The following is a 23,412-nucleotide window of genomic DNA, read 5'->3' as shown; positions in this document are numbered from 1 at the left end:
TAAGCAAGCTTAATATTTTGAAAGTATTATTAGCGTAATTATACATGTTATATGCTGTCCTTGTTGAACATGGTTTTACTGCATGAACATTCAATATTTATGTGATCTTATTTTCCTCCATAATGACTCCTTTTGACGCCTGTGTAGTGCCTCAGTTGAAACTTCTTAACTGCAAAAAATCTGTATCAGACCTAATAAAATTTGTATCTAATATAAAAAGGATATTCAAGAGAACATCTGACTGGAATTTCATTAATGAAATATTCCTTTTCGCAATGCATTGATACTTTAAACCTGATGATTTTTTTTTTTATTGAAAAAATCCTATGCGAATCAAGTATGTACAAATAAAATATCAATGGAGGAAAGGGTTAATATCCGGCACTTTGCATAAATTATCACATGATGAAATTAGAAATGCCTCTTAAGTCATAAACAATTCAGTGTTACTATCAATCAATTTAACTGATATGATTTTTTTTGTAAACAGGGTTACTATTCTTTTAATATACATTTCATGAGTCTTCAATTTAAAATACTTATAAAATCGCACTTAAAAATTTGCATTATATTTCCTATTTTATCTAAACAGGTACCAATACATAAACCCATCATTATCAACCCTAATGAAGATACCACTAGTGAAGAGGATGAAGATGAGGAGGAGGAAGAACTGGAGGTACAATCGAGGGTTTATTTATTTTATTGTCATTCTTGAGGCCCGGGTGTCCAAGTAATCATAAATTAATAATCAAATAATGAAAAAACCAGTCCTAAATTATCAAATAATCAAATGATCTTGAAATTTTTTGTCTGGTAATCAAATAATCCCTATAAAACGGTCAAGTCATCACATAATCAAAAAACCCCATTCTTGTCTTGATTAGAAACAAAATGGGATATGGCCAAAATATATTAAATAAATAGATATTGTATGTTTGCCAATGAGACAATTATCCACCAGAGACTAAATGCATGGATGTAAGCAACTATAGGTCATCATACTGCCTTCTACAATGAGCAAAAAATAATTACAAAGGCAAAGTACTTCATGTACTAAGTCATGTCATTTCCAAAGTCAGATAATTTTATTCAGTGTTTTTTTCTCAAATTTGAGTAAGGACTCTCAATACTGATACTAAGATAATAAATCTAATTAGAAAATCTTATTCTTTTATGTTGATGTCTTACTTCAATTGGAGAAAATGGTTTCTTTCCTTTATTGCTAGAGTAATGTAGATAAACTCACCATAGATACCAGGATTAGAGCAGCAACACTGATCTACATGAAATGATCTGTTGCAGTTCCTCAAGTTTTAGTTTTATTATTCTATAATAACTGTTAATTGCATGGTCTTCAAAGCTATTATGGATGATATCAGATGACATTTGTGTTATTTTATGCTTTAGGCTTATGAACCAGGACAAGACCCGTATGAAGCATCTTTTGTAGGTCTAGGTCAGAAGATAGATGCCTCTCCTCTGCAGCCACTACAAAAACCACAATTTCAGGCCAGTGATTTTATTGGAGGGTTAGATTCATTTCTCAAGGAAGCAAGAAGAAACTCTGAGGTAATTTTGGGTCCTGATTTTTCTGCCTCTGCCATAGGGGCAGGGATACTATGGCATAATGGCAGGGATAGCCGCAAATAGTGTTGCCTCACTCATTTTGCTAGTATTTATTTGATGGATTTGGTATTGAATGAAAGGATGATAGATAGCTGTTATACATTTTGAAAGGGAAGTGGATTATTCAGAGTAATATAGAATTTTAAATGTTAAAAGGATGGGGTATAAATAAATGCATCTAGTTAATGACTAAATTTCAGTGAATTGATGTATGCCCAGCAGTATTCCATATTAAATACACATCTGGATTATAATGCACCCTTTTCTGATTGTTTGTTTCTGTTTTATTCGTTGAATACTTAGTTTTAAATTCTATTAGGGCTGCTATTAAAACATACATTTCACGCAAGGAAGGCACTTTAAAAAATGGGATAATCATCTACAGAGGAATTTAAGAATTTCTATTACGTTTTCAGAGTATAAAAAAAACCCACCTATAGATGAGATTTTGGTGTGCCTTCTGAGGCCTTAACAGAACAACCCTATTATATCATGTTTTGAATAACTTTAGTAGGTTACTGCAGCTGATATAGTTATTATTTGAATAACTTATAGTATGTTACTGCAGCTGGTATAGTTATTATTTGAATAACTTATAGTATGTTACTGCAGCTGGTATAGTTATTATTTGAATAACTTATAGTATGTTACTGCAGCTGATATAGTTATTATTTGAATAACTTATAGTATGTTACTGCAGCTGATATAGTTATTATTTGAATAACTTATAGTATGTTACTGCAGCTGATATAGTTATTATTTGAATAACTTTAGTAGGTTACTGCAGCTGATATAGTTATTATTTGAATAACTTATAGTATGTTACTGCAGCTGATATAGTTATTATTTGAATAACTTTAGTAGGTTACTGCAGCTGATATAGTTATTATTTGAATAACTTATAGTATGTTACTGCAGCTGGTATAGTTATTATTTGAATAACTTTAGTAGGTTACTGCAGCTGATATAGTTATTATTTGAATAACTTATATTATTCCATATTGATAAAATTTTAGTAGGTTTTTCTATATGAATGGGATTTTGAATAAATAAGCATATTCACCTGCGGAAAAGGATATTCACCGCGCAAAACGTCGCGTGCTTTTACGTGTATAATTTTGGTAAAAAACGTTTGATGTACAATTGGTTTTGCTAAATATTTTCCATTACATTCATTTCTCTCGGAATATGGAATAAAACATTTACTGTCTTTTGTTTCGGTAAATATGTGGTTTAATTGACTTTTGAAAAACTGATATTCACTTCGGCCGTTGGCCATAGTGAATATCAGTTTTTCAAAAGTCAATAAAACCACACATTTACCTCATCAAAAGACAGTAATTGTATAGTATGTTACTGCAGCTGATATAGTTATTATTTGAATAACTTTAGTAGGTTACTGCAGCTGATATAGTTATTATTTGAATAACTTATAGTATGTTACTGCAGCTGGTATAGTTATTATTTGAATAACTTTAGTAGGTTACTGCAGCTGATATAGTTATTATTTGAATAACTTATAGTATGTTACTGCAGCTGATATAGTTATTATTTGAATAACTTATAGTATGTTACTGCAGCTGATATAGTTATTATTTGAATAACTTTAGTAGGTTACTGCAGCTGATATAGTTATTATTTGAATAATTTATAGTATGTTACTGCAGCTGATATAGTTATTATTTGAATAACTTATAGTATGTTACTGCAGCTGATATAGTTATTAATTTATAGTATGTTACTGCAGCTGATATAGTTATTATTTGAATAACTTATAGTATGTTACTGCAGCTGATATAGTTATTATTTGAATAATTTATAGTATGTTACTGCAGCTGATATAGTTATTATTTGAATAACTTTAGTAGGTTACTGCAGCTGATATAGTTATTATTTGAATAATTTATAGTATGTTACTGCAGCTGATATAGTTATTATTTGAATAACTTATAGTATGTTACTGCAGCTGATATAGTTATTATTTGAATAACTTATAGTATGTTACTGCAGCTGATATAGTTATTATTTGAATAACTTATAGTATGTTACTGCAGCTGATATAGTTATTATTTGAATAATTTATAGTATGTTACTGCAGCTGATATAGTTATTATTTGAATAACTTATAGTATGTTACTGCAGCTGATATAGTTATTATTTGAATAACTTTAGTAGGTTACTGCAGCTGATATAGTTATTATTTGAATAAATTTAGTGTTCTGTATTACAGCTCCAGGAGTTGGATAATAAAAGGCCGGTAGATCCAAAGTCAGTTACTGAAGAAATTCAGAAAAAGATCATTCCAAAGCCAGCCGCCAGACAAATTCAGAAAAAAATAGTCCCAAAAACAGTCGGCAAAGAAATTCAGAAAAATGTTGATCCAAAGGCAACCAAGAAACTGAGTCCTAAACCAGTCAGTAGAGACTTACAATTTGTTGATCCTATGCAATCGGAGAAAACCATCATTAAACAGTTTGAAGATGATATTGTTAAACAGAGGTAGGAAACAAATATAATTGTGGTAGTTTTATCCGAAATGTTTTTTTCAGTAGTATATTTTGTGACAGTTGTTATTCAAAGTTTGTTTGCCAATTGCTGCAAGTTGACAATGGAAACTGGGAAAAGTACATAGCAGTATCATAGGCATATAAACCCTATATTTATTTATTTTCATATTACTGTTGTATGTTATGTAGAGGAATTCAAAGGAAAATATCACATTTCAATTGGATAAAAAATATAACTATATTTACAATATGAAAAGATATTCTATAGTTCCGAAATGGTAAAAACTTCACAAATATGTTTAGGTTCATCAAAAGTTTTTATTTACAATATGGACAAGAACAAAAAAGTAATCTTCCAATACCTATTAATGTAAAAAAAAAAAAAAAAAAAAAAGAAAGAAAATCCACATACCTTTGTAATTGTTAACCTGAATTCCTAGAAAAAATATTGCTAAAAGCAATCAAAGCATGGTATCTTGACGCTGGTTTTATCATGCTACTGGAAGTATTTTTTGTCATAAATTGAAACACACACATCCCATATTATCCAGTACAATGTCCGTTTTATTTTTAATATTAAACTTTTCTTTTTAGATCTGAAATCATAAAAGAGCAAGGCCAATTTAAAATATTGTTGGGTAATACAGCTAAATTCCAGAAACATATGAAACAGTCTCAGGAGAAAGTAGATATGTTGAAAGAGCAATTATCTAAAGCTGATAACTTGTTGACTTTCTTTAAAGAACATTTTGAAAAGAATAGAAAACAGGTAAGTGTTTATTTATAGTTTCATTTATTGAAAAAATATTTCAGTTCAGTTGTGTATTAATTATGAAGAGATACTTGATTTGACAAGATACTAATTCTTTATAGAATAACTGATTGAAGAATTCAAATAGAGAAAAATATTCAACGAGTGACCAACAACACATTAATTCATGAATGCGCGTAGCGCATGAGTTAATTATCAGTGTTGTATGGTCACGAGTTGAATATTTTTCGATATTTGAATTCTTTAATCAGTTATTCTTTTTATAACATTGGCAAACAGCTTTTTTAAAGAAATTAATGTAAAACATGTAAGGGACTATATCTTTTTTCAACGCATTCACAATTTGTTTTGATCCGCCGTTATCGACGTCTTGACAACGCCTATTGTTGTATGTTGTCAGAGAGTGAAATAACCACGTTTATTTCACATGTGAAATTATCGGTTTTTATTTAACTGGGAAATCAATGTTATTCATCGCAACCAATGTAATAATGTTATTTACGTACATGATAAATGTTGGATACACATTTAAGTGTTACATAAATCATATACTTTTAATTTAGATAAAGTTTGATGAAAGCTCAAAATAAAAATATTAATTTTCCTCAACTCGTGAAAATGGTTCCTTATTAAAGAAATTTGAAACCACAATGGTAAAATTGAGAATGGAAATGGGGAATGTGCCAAAGAGACAACAACCCGACCATAGAAAAAAACAACAGCAGAAGGTCACCAACAGGTCTTCAATGTAGCGAGAAATTCCCGCACCCGGAGGCGTCCTTCAACTGGCCCCTAAACAAATATATACTAGTTCAGTGATAATGAACGCCATACTAATTTCCAAATTGTACACAAGAAACTAAAATTAAAATAATACAAGACTAACAAAGGCCAGAGGCTCCTGACTTGGGACAGGCGCAAAAATGCGGCGGGGTTAAACATGTTTGTGAGATCTCAACCCTCCCCCTATACCTCTAGCCAATGTAGAAAAGTAAACGCATAACAATACGCACATTAAAATTCAGTTCAAGAGAAGTCCGAGTCTGATGTCAGAAGATGTAACCAAAGAAAATAAACAAAATGACAATAATACATAAATAACAACAGACTACTAGCAGTTAACTGACATGCCAGCTCCAGACTTCAATTAAACTGACTGAAAGATTATGATTTCATCATATGAACATCAGGCACAATCCTTCCCGTTAGGGGTTTAGTATCATACCATCATAACATATATGAGAAGAACATAACCCGTGTCATGCCAACAACTGGTACTTGCTCTTGAACCATGATAAGATAATACTTTGGATGAAAAATTAATAGAACAAATTATTTCTTACAAAACTGAAAATCACTGTGAGGTCTATTTATTCTAGTTATTCTTGTTTTGTCTTCAGACAGAGTACCACTAGACTCTAAGTATAATTTGTGGTCTGTGCAAGCAGAAATTCACTAACATTACTTAGAAATACCATCAAAACTCGGTTATTTACCATTTAATTGTCAATGGATGATTATGTAAGAAAAGTGAGAGAAAAAAATAAGAAATGAAAGATTTTTTGTAAATTTGCATTTAATTTCTTCAAGATATACATACTACTACTAGATGTTTTAATATATATACACTTTCAAGAAGTATATGATATCCTATGATGAACACATTTTTTACGTTTTTACAGGCAAGGCAGTTTAAAGAACAGGTTCAGAAAAAGATGACAATTTTCAAAGAGAAAGAAAAACTATTATTGGCAATGGGTCAAAGGGTGTATGGAGTATCTTACAAGCCACGGTCAGTAGTGGCTAAAGCAGGTGGCAAAAACCGAGTGGCTGATCTTTCTGTTACAGTTGTAAATGAGGTTAGTGGACCTTTAAGGATGTGCTTAGGTGAGGTTTTGGAATTTGTGTCAAATGTTGGGACTCCTTGGTGTTTTTCCATACAATACAATGTAAAATATTTTGCACCATAACACCCATTTATTTTTTCAAACAAGACTTAAGGTGGTACCCAACACTTTCACTGAAATTAATTTGGCTCGTTTAATTTTCATAAAATTTTGACAAAGTATTTACTTTAACCCTTTGACAAAAATATAAAAATTTTAAAAATTTTGAACCAACCGTTTTGTCAGAAAAATTACACTGGTTATATAGCAATTTGACAAACACCAATTTTGATCATTGAGAAGCTTAATACTCCTTTTACAACACAACGTAATTAAAACGTTTAGACTTTACAGAGTTATCTCCCTGTAGTGTTAGGTACCACCTTTATAGCTCATGAAAAATCATTTACCAAAATTTTAGAAGATTCTTGATTTTCTTTCTTTTGTTTTGAGACCCAAATAATACCAATGCAAATATAATGTAAAGGTCCGAGTCAGCCTTTTCCCGCCATATTTTAAATTTCAAATATCTCGAAAAGGAGTTCCATGACCTATCAATATTTTTAGCTTATCTTTATCCTTAATTGATGCTCTACCAGCTTATAGTATCAATTTTAGTTTCTTAATTTCTTAATTTTTACCTTACCTCACCTAAGTACATCCTTAAATTCCAATTCTTGATTTGATATTACATTTTAAATGTAGGTGCTAAATGTTATCAGTTATGGAAATTTATTACATAGATGATGGTGATTTTTGTATAAGTTTCCCATTGTGATAAATCAGATAATCTCACTGAACTATATCTTGTTGTGAAATAACTTGTTTATTTCACTCTCTAGACTATCTTCTTTTTCGCACTTTCAATCCAAACTTCCAACTGAAGATTTGTGCCTGGATACTAATTAATAAAGTGTGTAACACATCAACAGTTAATAGCCAAGATGCATTTAAAATGACGGTTGACCTCACAATTATTGTAAAAATTTGAATCTCTGCGTCTGTCCTAAGTCAGGAGCCTTTGTCCTTTGTTAGTCTTGTATGTTTGGTTTTTTTTTAATTTTAGTTCATTTATATGAATTGGATTTACTTTTCCTTGTCAAGCTCTGTCATATTAATTTTGTGTATCCATATTTTGTGTTTAACTTTTCAGAATGCAGCAAAAGGAAAAGAAAATATAAACTCTAGGTCCGAAAAATCTAACAAAGATTCATTAGTGAAAGAAAAAGAACGTTTAAAAAAAATGGCTGATGACTATAGTAAAAAAATTCAGGATCTTAAAGATTTACAAGCAAAACGTGATCAATTGATAAAGGAAAGTAGATCACCAGTGAAAAATAAAGCTAAGATTCCAAGACTTGAGAAAATCGAACTGGATTCTAATGTTCCAGATGATATTGTGATACGACCAAATAAGCGGCGCCTTTCTCTCAGGGAAATAAATCCAAGCAATAAACCTAATATAGAAAACAGTGGTGCTAATAATGTTTCTGTGTTAAATAAGACACTGGCTGACAATCAGTGTAAAGGTGCTGGAGATATTACACCAAAATCTAGTCCAGAAAATATCAATCAATTAGGGGTTTTACAACTTAGGAAGTTAAAAACATTGCAGGTATGTAATATATAGATGATATAAAAAAAAAAAAGAAGATGTGGTATGATTGCCAATGAGACAATTCTTCACAAGATACCAAAATTACACAGAAATTAACAACTATAGGTCACTGTACAGCCTTCAAAAATGAATAACGCCCATACCGCATAGTCAGCTTAAAAGGCCCTGAAATGATAATGAAAACAATTCAAATGAGAAAACTAACGCCCTAATTTATATATAGAAAATGAATGAAAACAAATATATGTAACGCATACAAAAATGACAACAACTGAATTACAGGCTCCTCAGTTCATATTGGTGAGAATGTATCCTTGCATTAAAAAAAATGATATCAGGACATAAACAGGAAATGTATATATATATATAACAAGATAAGCAGTTTCATTCAATAATTCTATGTAGGAAAGACAAATATCTTGAGTGGACATGGCTGGATGCACACTGTGGGTGGACAAGGAAATGTTTAATCCAAATAGATTGTATGTTGAGAAAGTTTCACATGGTTTTCACATGTTTATCATGTTTATGGTATTATTTCAGAATAGTAAGTTAATTTTGTGTTTATAATAAATTGTCTATAGAATCTAGTTTTATTTTTGGTAGAATATATAGATTTGTGCTTTATCTTTATTTTCAGATTGAAAATGTAGAGAAGTTCCTAAGTAATGTTGATCTTCCTGATTTATCATCACCCTCTAGTCATCCCTTACTGGTTCCACAGTACAATCAAGTAGGCATTTTTGTAACTTTATCTTTTTATTTAATTCCAATTAAAATCTTTGAACTTATCATTTAATAACGGCATCTTGTCTTACAATTTTAATTCAATATAAACAAGTATGAACATGATGAAAATATTCACATGTGATATAGGCCAAAAAGTCAGCAAACCAGTAAAACATATCAAAAAGAGATGTATAGTTCAATATATTTTTTTTCTTCAATCATATTTTCAATCCCAAACTTCTTGTAATACTCTATTCACTACATAGTAAGCTACAGAGAATTATGTACAGCATCATACAAAGTTGACCATGTGACTTTATTGCAGATTTCGTCTTTCACAGAACATCATATTTTATCTAGAATGAAATCCACCCATTCGTCATCCTCTAGTCCAAAGTTAAAATACAGTAGTCCCTTACTACACTTTAAGTCGTACAGGTATGTAACTAGTAACATTCAAAATGCAGAATCTAAGAAAAAAAAAATTGTTTTCTCTTCAAACAATTTTTGTTTCAGTAAAGTTTAATTGCATCAATGCTGTTGAGAGAGCCTTAAACCAACAAAAGAGTAGGACAAACTTTATAAATTTTTACCTTTTTGAGTCAATTTTTAAAATAAAAATATGTAATGTTTGTATTAAAATAAGGAGATGTCAATGAAAACTATCAATCAGAGACAAAATGTCAGAATTCATATTTACAAGTTTAAAGATACAGGAAATTGGCTATTTTAAGATTAGTTTAAAAGTTTACAAGAATATATATTTATTTTGTCAGCTTTAATGCACTTATAAAGTGGCATATGTATCTGTTGGTGAACAATGTGTCTCATTCAGGTGCTATACTATCCTTCTATTTATGTCATGGCACTTTATACAAATGACAGTGATATATCATATTTAGAAAACAATCTTCAAAATTTGGCAAAACCATGAACATACAATGTTTCCTACTTCCATGGGAATTTGTACCCAAGAAAACATATGAATCAAATATGTAAGAATGCAGGCTCACAAACATTGCACATTTAATTCATATGGATTCCACAAGTCAAGTTAATTTTAAGTATATTATGTAATGATTTATGACCATGATTTAGGAGTGGTGTATGTTTTAGGTTCAGTCCCTACTATAGGATCAAAGAGAAGATGTCTCTATCCTCACCAACAGTAGCCAATAAGATTAATCCAAAGAAAATGTTGTGTAGATTTGATATACTGGGTACATGTCACGATGAGGACTGTGCTGGGTAGGTGTTATATACATTTTACCTTTAAGGTATAATTTGCAATTAGTTGTGCCCTGGGAAAACATGTAGGTTTTGTACCAGTTATCACTTCATTCTGATTGTGACCGAAATCTTTCTTGTGATTGCACTTTACAATTGGCATAATATTTGACTCTGTGATATATTTACCTGGAATTTTAAAGTGGCAAAATATTTGTGTCTGTGACAGCTGGTCTGTGATATTTGTTGCTGCACCTTTAAAGTGGCATAATATTTACCTCCATGATATTTGTGTCTCATTCAAGTGCTATATTAAAGTTGTATTGTAGCGTAAGAAATGTGTGTCAATCACACAATTTTAGTTTCAATAACACACAGTGTTTCTAAAATTCTAGTTTTCATTTGCCTTAGGGCTATTCCAGAAAAAAATGTTGAGGGGGGGGGGGGGGGTTAGAAGGCAGTTTTTGTCAGCACCCGCCACCCAGACAATTGTAATTGAGAATTATAGTGCATTATAGTGTGAAAAGTTGCTCTGATACCCATCACCCATGTATTATTGATAAAATGATAAAATTCTTTAATTTTTAATCAACATTTCATGCTGTTTTCAAGGTTAACATTTGAGTTCAGATCTCATATATTAATTTATCTACAATTATTATTCTTGGATAAATCCATGAACGAGTGGTGAACTTGAGTGTTATATGAATAGAGAGTTACCCTGACCTACATTTTACACTTTATTGACTTAGTCAGAGTTTATTCTTTCTCCAAAAATCACAATAATAAATGCTTAAAAAAATGAACATTGTAAAAAATGATTAAAAAAACATGTTACATTGGAAAGTATTATCTTTATTTCAGACAGCATCAGTCCAACTATCAGATGTCACAAGATGAAATATTACAAGACATTATATCTTATTGTCCGTCTGTAGCAGATATAGATAAAGATACAAACCCTATCCATTATCAGGCAGAAATTGGTAAGATATTTTAAAGATGTTTAGATTTAACAGGAGATATGCAACAATTTAATCCATACACAGTTCATTAAAAAAAAAAGAATGGTCGAATCTTGTTTAAAAGCACGAGGAATTACAGAAACAATTTTGCTCATAGAAATATTGAAAGTGCTTGTTATATAAGTTTTTATGCAGTTAAGCTGCATTATGCGAGCACCCTAGATTTGTGTTCTACCCAATAAATCCTGAAATACTTGCCATTGTTATTATCTAGCCTGCTACTATGTTATATATAACTAATTGAACACTTTTTTAATACTTTTTATTCTGGATTTACAAAAAAAATGACCAGAAAAACCTTAAATGATCGTCGATTTATCCAAAAGTTTTAAAGTTACACATAGGAAGTAGTGCTTATTAAGAATTCTTGTGTAGTTCATTATGACTTGTGCTTTTAACTAAGATGTCAAAGAACAATTGTATGAAATATTTAATCGCCAAAAATCTCTTAAGACAAGTAGTTTAGATTTCCCAAATGACAAAAGTCGTAGGAATATTGTTTGTCATCAATACGTAGTACAACTACGTCAGTTGTCTATTATATAATAAGTTCAACTGTTCATGCTGTTGGCGGCAATTTCAAATTAGAAAAAGAAATTTTCGTAGCTTTTCAATTTGGAGGTAGGTGTGCAAATTAGCGGTGGTCAGAGGTCCGCGACCTTCCACTTTTGCAAGTGGAATTTCGTCTAGGATAGTTGGTTTCAAGCTACGCCCGACGTAGTCACCTTACATTTGAAAGAAAATAAGAAATTACTTTGCAAACCTTTTCACCATGTTCACCAAAGTCTCCAATTAAACGAGCTAAAAACTTATTTTTATCATTATTATTCATGACGGCGATGTTCATTTTGTTCAACCGCTAGCTTTATACAGAAAATCGCCGACAAATATTGTATAAATTCGAGTAAAATCGTATCTGATTGACAAAAACAACATTGTAAACACATAACAATGGCGGCCGTGAAGACAAAATTTTACAAAATCGGATCCGATTCCGGAAGCGGATAAGGGTAATTCCGGGTTTGGCGATCATTTACAAAATAAATCCAAGCAGGTGAAAAAATACATCTATGCATGGTAAATGAATATAAACACTATTCTTGTACACCGAAAGATATATGTAAAAGAAAGAAAAAGCAGAAAAATATTTTATTCAGAAATTCAAAATTACTTTTTGACAAATTTTAATTTAAAAATCCAATACAACGTGACAGCTGGGAACAGTATATCTAACAATATACATGTTCATGATCACAGTCTAAATTTTCTTTATAAATGATAAATGATGATAATGCATGTGAGATGCTTTTAAAGTGTAAACATATTACTGCAATTTCGAGGGGTTATTTGTTTTTTCTCAATTTTGAAGGTTCAATTAAAGTAGCTGAAAATTTCATTCTTTATTTTCACAAATAATGCAACTATATTATATATACCTTAATGTAAGTAAATCATATGATATATAGGTGGCATTTTTGGGCCACTTTACCCCCTCCTGTTTGATAACTTGGAAACGGTCGAGCTCCCCACCCCTAAACCATATGAGGGACAGATCCAGGGTTTTAGGTTAGGAGGGGCGCAAACGTAAATTTTCGCCGAGCAGAGCGAGGTTAAAAAAAATTGAGGTAAAATTATCGGAATATTCTTTATTAAGCTGAGAACAACCCATACTTTGCAAATTTAAGGGGGGTGCAAGCCCGCAATCCTCCCCCGTCTGAATCCGCCCCTGCATATATTCAAGTATAGGACAATATGATAAATAAAAAATGAAATATAGGGGGAATCCCTGGAGTACCCCACCCCCTCCTGTTTGAGAACTTGGAAACGGTCAAGATCCACACCCCTTAACCATATATATTCATGTTTGTGACAATATGAAAAATCAAATGAAATATAGGAAGAGTTGCTAGGGGTCACCCACCCTCCTGTTTTAGAATTTAAAAATGGTCGAGATCCCCATCCCTAAACCATATATATTCATGTATGGGACAATATAACAAATCAGATGAAAGATAGGGGGAGTCCCTGAGGTCACTGTTCACCCTCCTGTTTGAGAACTTGGAAATGGTCAAGATCCTTACCCCTAAACCATATATACTCATGTATGGGACAATATAACAAATTAAATGAAATATAGGGAAGTCCCTGTGGTCATCCCAACCCTCCTGTTTGAGAACTTGGAAACGGTCGAGATCCCCACACCAAAACAATATATATTCATGTATGGATCAATATAACTAATTAAATGAAATATAGGGGGAGTCCCTTGGGTCACCCTACCCCTCCTGTTTGAGAACTTAAAAACCGTTGAGATCCCCACCCCTAAATTATATATATTCATATGTATGGGACAAAATAACAAATCATTTACATTTACTATGGGCAAGTCAGTCAGACCTCACCTTTGATCCCTGTTGTAGTGAACATTTGTCTGATTCGTGTCTCATAACTTTTGTACTATAGAACACAAACTCAGTTTTCTTTCCAGGGAAACCAGTCCATTCATACTATTACATGTTCATACTAAGTCAAATTGAACTTCTAGCAGTCAAATAAAACCAAGGTTAACTACCAAGTAGAACAACTGCAATCATTGGGAACTTGTACCACTGCAGACTCACCATAAAAAATATACATTGATATATGCATTGCTTTTGAAACCTTGATAACATATAAATTATTTGCCTTAATAAATAAATCATTAGACAAACATGAATGTACTATATATGAATGTTTAATGTTGAGGCAACATTGCAACAGTTTTCATAATTACGGTTGCCTTGGTTTTCGATAACTGCCTTCAGCGCTTACAGCGCTTTGATTAAAACAACATGACACAATTTTCTAGTCCTATGAGACATTCTATTCAGAATAGACCATATTCAAGAAAGGGTTTGTAGTGCAGATGTTAATAATTTTAGTTTGACAACTGTATCACTAGCCTGTTCATATAGGGGTTTTGAGTTTGAATCCTAAACATTCTATTGAAAGAAGGAATAGTGTTTACAATAATTTCACCAAGAGTTTGGTGTTCTAGAAATTTTTCCTAAAAACATGTTATAAATACTTATAAATACTATAATAAGTTATTATTTTTACAGGTCGTTACGTAACACAGGTTAGGAAACAGTATGAAGGAATGTTCACTATGGACAGGTTATATGTATTAATGGCCAGTCAAGTAAATGAAAAAGGGGCACATAGTAAGTACAATATGTATTTGTTTGAATGGAAAATTCCATATATTTTTGACTGTTCTCCAAACTGTGACGTTTAATTTGCTAGTATGTTGTGAAACAAGAAATTAATTGAACCTTTCTTTACTGTCTATTAAAATCAAGTTTCAGGGTAAAAAATGGATGGCTGAAAACTTGTCTTTACAGATTGTTTCTATATTTACAATTGCTAATGTAAAGTTGACGATTCACTAAACAGGCAAGCAAACTCAAATTTATTCAAGTTTAAAGTAAAAAATTGAACATGGCAAATTCAATATTTTATTTTGCATGTCTATTCTCTCACATATATTTCATACTCCATGATTCTATGGTAGTTGCTTATTTTAGTTTAAACATATTTAATTATAGTGGATTGGGAAACAAGTTTTGCAACTTATATTAATCCCTTTCCACTTTGGGGGTGCGAGTGCTGCCTTGTAGCGGCATTAGCCTTCTCTTTTTCAAAATCTACAAGAATGTCTTTAACGTGCAAGAGATATGGCTCTCTCTCAACACAGGTCAGCCATTTATCGTCTCCTTCGGACGGACTATCAAAAAAAAATCTGTATATTATAATACATTGTAAAAACAAGATGCTCATTTCATTCATATGACTTTTAAGTACACATTTCAAATAGTTTGACTGCCATTTTTTTCCAATAAATTACAAAGAATTCATTAATATATGGCCTAATTAAGATGTTCTATACAAGAAAAATGTGTTGGAAATTTATTTTATTTACATATTTGTTATTTTAAAATTAATTTTAGGTCGTGAAGATATTAAAATTCGTGAAATGATTACTTCTACATTTCTGATAATTTGGCTATTTTCAGTAAAACCTCATATGATGTTTTTCAAGCAAAGGAAATGGAAACCTGCCCAGAAAGATTCTGTAGCAAACAAGCCAGATTTTATACATAAAGGCTTGGAAGTGGATAAACTAGGTACGTTAATGGTTACAGTAAGGGCTGTTCCAAAATTTATTGAATGGGGATGGGAGACGCTTTATTTAATTCAATATGAGTGTGTGCATTTTTATAACAATTTTATGAGAATTTTTTAAGTACAATGAATTTTTTTATTTTATGGTAAAAAAAAAGGGCTTCCTATCCCCAAATGTGTTTTATTCTGGAACCTCCTTTACGTAAATAACAGAATTTTAGTACTATTTTTGTTGTGGGAGTGTAATTTGTTTAATTCTATTCTTTATGAATTGGAGGAAAAATCATCCAAATTAATTTAAATCTGCTACTAATAACTAGAAATAATTTAATCACAGAAGGCTGTAGAGAGGCACAAGAAAATTAATTAGTGCTGTTCCAAAATTTGTCAAAAAGGGAGGCGGGGAGCAATGAAATTAATTTAATAAGTGCATTATCCTTAGAACTTTGTAAGAATTATAAGTAAAATGGAAATTTCTGTATTATGGGTTCACTTCTGGATCAGCCCTTATGTATTGCTACACTTGTTAATAAACATTAAACAGATGTTATTTCTATTAAGTAAAATTACCTTGATTTTATGCATTTTTTCAAATTAGTGATTTTATAATTCTAGAAGTCATAGCCTTTGTGATTATAAATGAAAATAATACAATTTCAGAATGGAAGAAGCCACTGAATTTCCAGGACCTGGACAATGTGATAAGTGACCAAGACATGAGATACTTTGTCCTATCAGATACAGCTAACATACAGGACTTAGAATCGTCAGTCTTAGACTCTCCAGAAGATGAAGAACTATGGCTTAAACTAGCTTACAAAAAATTACATGATCCACAGAGGTAGGTTGGCTTGGATATAAAGTATTAAAATAGTTGATGGAAATCAAATATAGAAATTAAGAAATATAGAATTATGTTACTGTAAATTCGGGGAAAAAAATGTGTGCATTTATTATTGCGATCTTGTCTTTTAGACGAAATGCAATTTTTATTTTGGCAATATTGAGAAAAAGCCAGTTTTATAGATTTAAAAAATTTCAACAAAATGCGAGTTTAAATTATTGTGATTATAACCTGTATCACATTTTTCGCAATATTTATAAAAACATCCCAATTATTTCTGAATTAACAGTATTTATTACTGATATTTAAGATTAAAACAAAATATTAAGATAACTTGTTTGAGCAATCACAAATAGAGGATAATATCTTGAAACTGTTCAACATATGCACATGAAATGTCCAGATTATTCAATACGTTTATTTCTATTTGCTTATTTTTATTGTTTTTGGTAGTCAATGTTAAGTTTTAAGAACCTCCATCTTTTCTTTCTTAGTAAATTATGTTTTTTGTATACCGGTATGTTGCATTGGTTTTAAGTGGTTTGTTGAAAATATAAGTATTGCTGATAAAAAAAGAAGACATGATTCACCTAAACGTGGCATTTCATCAGGTACTTGATTAAATGTCGTTCATTGGTGATAAATAAACTTAAGAGAAGCACGTAACTTTACAGGATCATTGTACTGGTACATACATTCTCTAGGACAGGTAACCAGTTGTTAGGCTCATTTTTATCATCAGATTATCACCCACATTGTCAATGTAATTCCAAATATATTTACATGTTAATGTAAAATTGAGAATGTAAATGGTGAATATGTCAAAGAGACAACAACCTGACCAAAGAGCAGACAACAGCTGAGAGCCACCAATGGGTGTTCAACCCAGCGAGAAAATTCTGCAACTGGAGGTGGTCCTCAGCTGGCCCCGAAAAAAATTGATTACTAGTTCAGTAAAAATGGACGTCACGCTAAATCCAAAACATATAAATAAACTAAAATTAAAAAACATACAAGACTAACAAAGGCCAGAGGCTCTGGACTTTGGACAGGCGTAAAATTGTGGCGGTGTTAAACATGTTTTGTATCTACGTAAAACTTGTTCATTGATTGATACAATCATTGAGTTCATTTTTTCGTAAGATATTACACCCTGTTAAGTGACTTATGAAAAAATAAAATTTTAAATAATTTCAGTAAATACTTTACCATATGAATATGTTTTGGAAACTTTAATTTAAAATATAAAAATGTCCCCTAAATACTTAAATTCAGCTGCAAAAAGTTTGTACATGTTATGACCTGAGATTTACTACTTCAATGCAGGTCATCACCTGTATTTTCATTTTCTGAGGTTGACATGTATGAAGATAAGGCAAGTCTTATATTAAAATAAAATGAACAAATATTTAACAAGGTCTTTTTCTTTGATTTTAGCCAAGAGAAAGCTAATCTAGACAATGCACTAAATGTTCTGGCACGAGGATTAGAGGAAAATAAATGTAGTTGTGATTTGTGGAAACATTATTTAAAGTTATATAGTCGACACAAGGAGAGTTCAGACTTGGTGGATCTTTGTGCTACAGCTTTACAGTATGCTCAGCATTATGACATCTGGTGGCAGGTAGGTTCAGACAATAGTAGCTTTCAAAAAAAGCTAGGTTTATGTGCCTATCCTAATCTTATACTGTATAGAAGGTTATTTTCTCGGGTTTAAAATTTCATTATTTTTAGGTATCAGGGCTCACACTACTTCAGAATTATAGGGAGAAGTGACTTCTCTTTTTGAAACTGATAGGGAGAAGTGGTAAGATTTGAAAGAGAAGTGCTCATTCGCGCGGGTGCGCTACAATGTTTGGATTTTACAATAGTATAAAGGGCCATATGTAAATAATGTTCTTTTTATGTTGTTCAATTCATATGAGTAAAAAATTACAATTAAAGTAACATTTGAAATTAAAAGTTGTTTAAGTTTTACTAAGGTTCTTGTGAGAAACTACCAACTAAATATCTAGCACTAAAAAAAAAAAAAATATTTTAAAAAATGTAAAGAAATTATATCAATTACAATTTAATTAAAAATTATCTTGTGTATGAAATTGAGTGTTTCTCATAAAAAAATATAAAAGTTATTAAGCTGGGCCATAATATATTGATATTAGTATAATAGTCTCAGAGTTAAGCAACTTTAATCAATAGTTTGAAACATTCATAAAAAATATAGGGAATTATATAAACCAATCAATTAGATGTAACCAAAAGTCTCTTAGTGCGTGTGGGATGCGTAATTTCCCCCTTTGGGATCAATATTCTTCTGTCAGCTGTTCCATGCGTGCGTCCGTAGTAATTATTGTAAAAGTACGGATTTCGGTCATAGCTGGTCCGGTTCAGATCCGTAGTTTAGAAATCGGTCAATGGCGGACGAATGCAAGAAAATTTACAAAAATAAACGATGTTTGACAAGTTATTTAGAAAGGAACATGACGGTTTTAATGCAATAAATGGATTAAACATTAACTGGAGGCAACTTTTATCACGTTTAAATGAAGTAACCAACTTATTTTGCCGCCGAAATTTAGGTTGATTTACGTTTTCGAGGAACAAGCACCGGAATTTGTGAAAATGCACGAAGTGATAAAAAGTTGTATTTTTATCAAATAACCTGATACACACTGCGAAGACAATGCTTCAACCTCTTTTCTAAAGATAATGAATAGTTTATGTCTGAATTTCTTTAATTATCAGTAAAAAATTGATGTTTCATCAACTTGGTAAAAATTGAAAATGTCCGATGACGGAAGCGACTGAAAGCGACTATCGTCAAGAACAGGGCGACTTGTTTTCGCTTTTGGGGGTCAGGGAAAGCGAAGTGACGGTCGGGAGGGCGACTTCTTCGCCCAAGTCGCCTGGTAGCGTGAGCCCTGGGTATACAAATATTTTGGTGGATTAAAAACTTTTATCAATACCTTTGCATGTACACTTTTAATTTAGTCATTTTGTTCTACCTGTGGAAATTTACACCCTGTGAAAATAATCTGTTAAATGGTGTCTCCATCATTTGAGGATAAATTTTAATCCCTTTGTTAACTATAGAAGAATAGCATACTGTGTTTGAAATTATCGATTCATTTTCCCTCTGCGCAACGGACGCAAAATACCAAAGGTACATTCAAACTCTTAGTCCAGAATAAACTGACAATGCCATGGTTATAAAAGTAAAGAGACCAACAAAACAAACAGTAAACAAAACACAACATAACTTAAGACTGAGCAACATGAACACCATGGAAAACTTAGGATCCTTGCACTGGTACATACATTCTCTAGGACGGGTAACCAGTTGATAGGGTGATCTTAGGTGCTCTGGAAGGGTAAACAGATTCTGCTCGGAGGGAATATGGTATCTGTTTGTATACATTGCTAACACACTGACCGTGCAAGGGCTGTATAGCCAGTCAAGGTCCTTTAAACTTCCTATTGATGTTGCTAACACTATTCTGAAGAGACTATTTATAGCTCTCATATTTAGTCGGATATTTGATGTCCTTCTTTTACTTAGAATACACAGAATTAATATTTAATGACTTATAGCATTGGAATTAGAAATAGCACTTTAAAGTGTCATGTAGACTATAACATAATCTATGTGTCTCATTCAAGTGCAACAGACAATAACAGAAACATATCACTAGTACTGATTTACCACAATACTAATCATTGTTTCTGTAACAATTTGTTTTATTGAACATTTGAGTTCATTAAATTTTTACAGGAGTTATGAGATCTCTGAGACTATATGACAGATAACTCTTGTATCTTATTTGATTCTTACCCATCATGGTTTGTTGGTCATATACAGTTGATGTTTTTAACAATTGTTATAGGAAGTAAGAGATTTTGATAATTTTAATGAGTATTGTAATATTGACACCTTGAGACTTTTAGACAGAAAACTCTCATACTTAGTAGATGTTTTGCCAAGTGTAAGTCACCATTTGTTTTTTTTTGCAGTATATGAATGCTTCCAGTTCTATAGTAGATAAACAAACTATCTGTGATATGATTTTGAGCTTCCTGCAATCCCAAGAGTCTCTACAACCAGAGGAGATGTCACATGACCTTCTGGAAACCATCTTATATAAAACCTCATTACATGTTTGGTCTGGAAAACTGAAAACTGCTCATAAATTTCTCCAGGTAAGCATTAAATATGAAAATTAATCATTCTCCAGGTAAGCATTGAATATGTTTTACTCATTGAATAAATAAATAAATAATTTGTTTATTAAAGTGTCACATATTGATTGCAATAAAAATAATTCATACACAATATACATACATAATAAAACAACCAATATCCAGCCAAAAACTGACTTACGAGACACTATATGTTATAGCAAATGCATATTTACAGATTAAAATAGCGTAAAAATAAAATATTAAAATAAATATACGTCTTTTCAACAAATAAATAATCCTGAGCTTGAATCTCTAATAATTAGTTATATAAAACATAATATACTCATTTCACAAAAAATGATAAAAATTCTCATTTCCATTTATAATTGAATATCAGTTTATTAATCACATTGTCTAATAAATAAAATAAAAATTTAACTATTTATAGAATATAAACTTTTAAAAATGTAAAACCCTTATATTTGTCTAAATTAGGCATAAAAAAGAAAAGAAGTTGGATCATTATAAAAATAATTTTCTACGGATAAAAAATTTGTGTAGACTTTTACAAAATTAATGCTGGATTTCAGTGCCATTCATAATACTTAGAAATTTGTCATTAATGTTCATATTGTCAAAATTCGTACTGTGCTTAGAACATTCGTAAAATAAGTCATATCTTAGATCACTATACAAAGGACATTCCAGTAGGAAATGTTTTCCATCTTCAATGGCTCTAGAATCACACAATACACATAATCGTTCTTCTGTAGGCATAGGCGGCCTGGAGTATCTCCCTACTTCAATTGCGAGCGGCAGAGGGCCATAGTTCGTCTTTCCATTCTAGAAATGTTTAATTTAACGTATGTTTCAGTTTTCACAGAGTCTTTATACATACGAAATGTCCGAAGCTTGTTCCCATTTCGTGTGTTGGATCTGTCATTAAAAAGTTCTGTATACCATTCTATATTGTCAAGGTCGATAAGTTTATCACTGACCAATCGCATGGCACATTTTGTTGATATAGATAAGTCATTAACCGTATCTTTAACATGCAACCGATTAATGGTCTTTTCAACTTCGAAAGTCCATCCTTTTTTTCGACGTGAAATCCACTTGAAGATTTTATATGATTTTCTCGTTTCATTAGTACGTGAAAGTCTGCACAAAAGTCGACAAAAGTGTATGCGTTGTTTAGTCCAACACGATGTCCATCCCATGTCACCTCTTGTCGCGATATTTGATGTATGTTTACCAACAGAAAGTATTTACAAGCTCTGTTTTGGACGGCAGTGATACAACTGAACTCCTTTGTGCCCCAAATACCGCTTCCGTACATCAATATCGGTTCTACTGTAGAGGAGTATAGTTTGGTATATACTTTATGCGTCATACCTCCCGTCTCTACTACTTTTGCAAATAACGTTCCTAACGCACGACTAGCAGCCTTTGACAATTCTTTTGCGTTTTTTTAAAAAGTCAAATGTTCATCAAACCAGACTCCAAGTTACTTGTAACTGTCACTATAATCGATTACCTTATCAGAACATTGGAATATAAAATCTGATTTACTGCAGGATTGTGGTCGAAAATGAACAATCTTTAGTCTTATTAATGTTGATATACAATTTCCACTCTGAACACCAATCTGTTACCACATTTAGCATACTTTGCAAACTGTTCTTGTCGGGTGCTATCAATGCGATATCGTCTGCGTACAAGAGAATACTCAATTTGAAGTCATCTATATTTACACCACAGTTAAGAGAGTTTATACGTTCAGTCAAATCGTTTATGTACACAGAAAAAAGTGTGGGCGACAAAATACAGCCCTGTTTCACACCAGCCTCTACTTCGAACCACAGGGTTAGATTGTCATTAACACGAACAGTACATCTTAAATCGTTATAAAGTGATTGAACGGCGGTTAAATATTTTCCTCGTACACCAGCCCTCTGTAGCTCGTACCACAATAAATAGTGTTCAATGGTGTCGAACGCCTTCCGCATGTCAACGAAACACACATAAGATGATTTCCTAGATATTTTTCGGTCATTTAATACGGAGTGAAGTGAGTGTATATGTTCCTCACAGCTGCGACCACCTCTAAATCCATTTTGCTCATCGCATAAAATATCATTTTGGTCAAGCCAAAGACTTAAACGTTGATTTAATATGTAGCAATATATTTTGCACAGAACAGAAATCAGAGATATTCCACGATAGTTTAAAGGTTGTCTGTCGTCATCTGCTCCTGGCTTAAGTATCGGATTGATAATTCCACTGTTCCATTGAGAGGGTACCTTTCCTAAGTTGAAGCATCCGCTTATAATTTTAAAAAGTAAATCAATTGCTGCTTCATTTTTCAGGACCTCGGCAGGAATATCATCTATTCCTGCTGCATTACGAAGTTTAGCATGAATAACGGCTTTTACGACTTCCTCTCTAGAAATTGATTCGTTTAAACATGTCACATCTATTTCCGTATTACATATTGTTGTGTCTAAAAATGCTAAATGCTCATTTATATCTTCGTTACGTTTAAATAAAGTTTCAAAGTCATTCTTCCAGATGTTTAAAACATTGCTTTTGTCATATTCCCACAACTATCAACAACTGCTAATGGAATCGCACGTTTCCTATTGTTCGCAATTCTGATTTTCCCGATCAACTTCCAAAAATCTTTTTGATTCATGTTACTTAATTTGTCTTCTAGCTTTTGCTGTTGTTGTAATTGATATTGTCGCTTATACTTTCTATTCAGTCTGTCAAATGTTTTTCGCTGATGACAATAATCTTCCTTTAATGTTCGCTTTTTGCTGCTATGACCAG

General features: G+C 31.7%; 1 protein-coding gene across 2 annotated transcripts in view; it reads left to right on the top strand.

Annotated features, from left to right (window-relative positions):
- The window catches only part of LOC143049929 (zinc finger C3H1 domain-containing protein-like), a 69,177-nt gene that overhangs the window by 8,638 nt on the left and 37,127 nt on the right, over window positions 1-23,412 (top strand). For both annotated transcript variants that reach the window (XR_012970366.1, XM_076223708.1), the window contains exons 8-22: window positions 593-679; window positions 1,411-1,572; window positions 3,860-4,128; window positions 4,731-4,905; window positions 6,591-6,767; window positions 7,948-8,409; window positions 9,053-9,145; window positions 9,467-9,579; window positions 10,258-10,389; window positions 11,233-11,354; window positions 14,495-14,596; window positions 15,449-15,559; window positions 16,218-16,398; window positions 17,839-18,025; window positions 20,413-20,598. Coding sequence is in view for 1 of the 2 variants with exons in the window: in XM_076223708.1 (XP_076079823.1) it covers window positions 593-679; window positions 1,411-1,572; window positions 3,860-4,128; window positions 4,731-4,905; window positions 6,591-6,767; window positions 7,948-8,409; window positions 9,053-9,145; window positions 9,467-9,579; window positions 10,258-10,389; window positions 11,233-11,354; window positions 14,495-14,596; window positions 15,449-15,559; window positions 16,218-16,398; window positions 17,839-18,025; window positions 20,413-20,598 (2,559 nt within the window). In the remaining variant the exon portion in view is untranslated. The remainder of the gene's footprint in view (window positions 1-592; window positions 680-1,410; window positions 1,573-3,859; window positions 4,129-4,730; window positions 4,906-6,590; window positions 6,768-7,947; window positions 8,410-9,052; window positions 9,146-9,466; window positions 9,580-10,257; window positions 10,390-11,232; window positions 11,355-14,494; window positions 14,597-15,448; window positions 15,560-16,217; window positions 16,399-17,838; window positions 18,026-20,412; window positions 20,599-23,412) is intronic.

The sequence above is a fragment of the Mytilus galloprovincialis genome, chromosome 10 (genome assembly GCF_965363235.1).
Source record: "Mytilus galloprovincialis chromosome 10, xbMytGall1.hap1.1, whole genome shotgun sequence".
NCBI classification, from domain to species: domain Eukaryota; kingdom Metazoa; phylum Mollusca; class Bivalvia; order Mytilida; family Mytilidae; genus Mytilus; species Mytilus galloprovincialis.
This window is presented reverse-complemented; position numbering and strand designations above follow the sequence as displayed.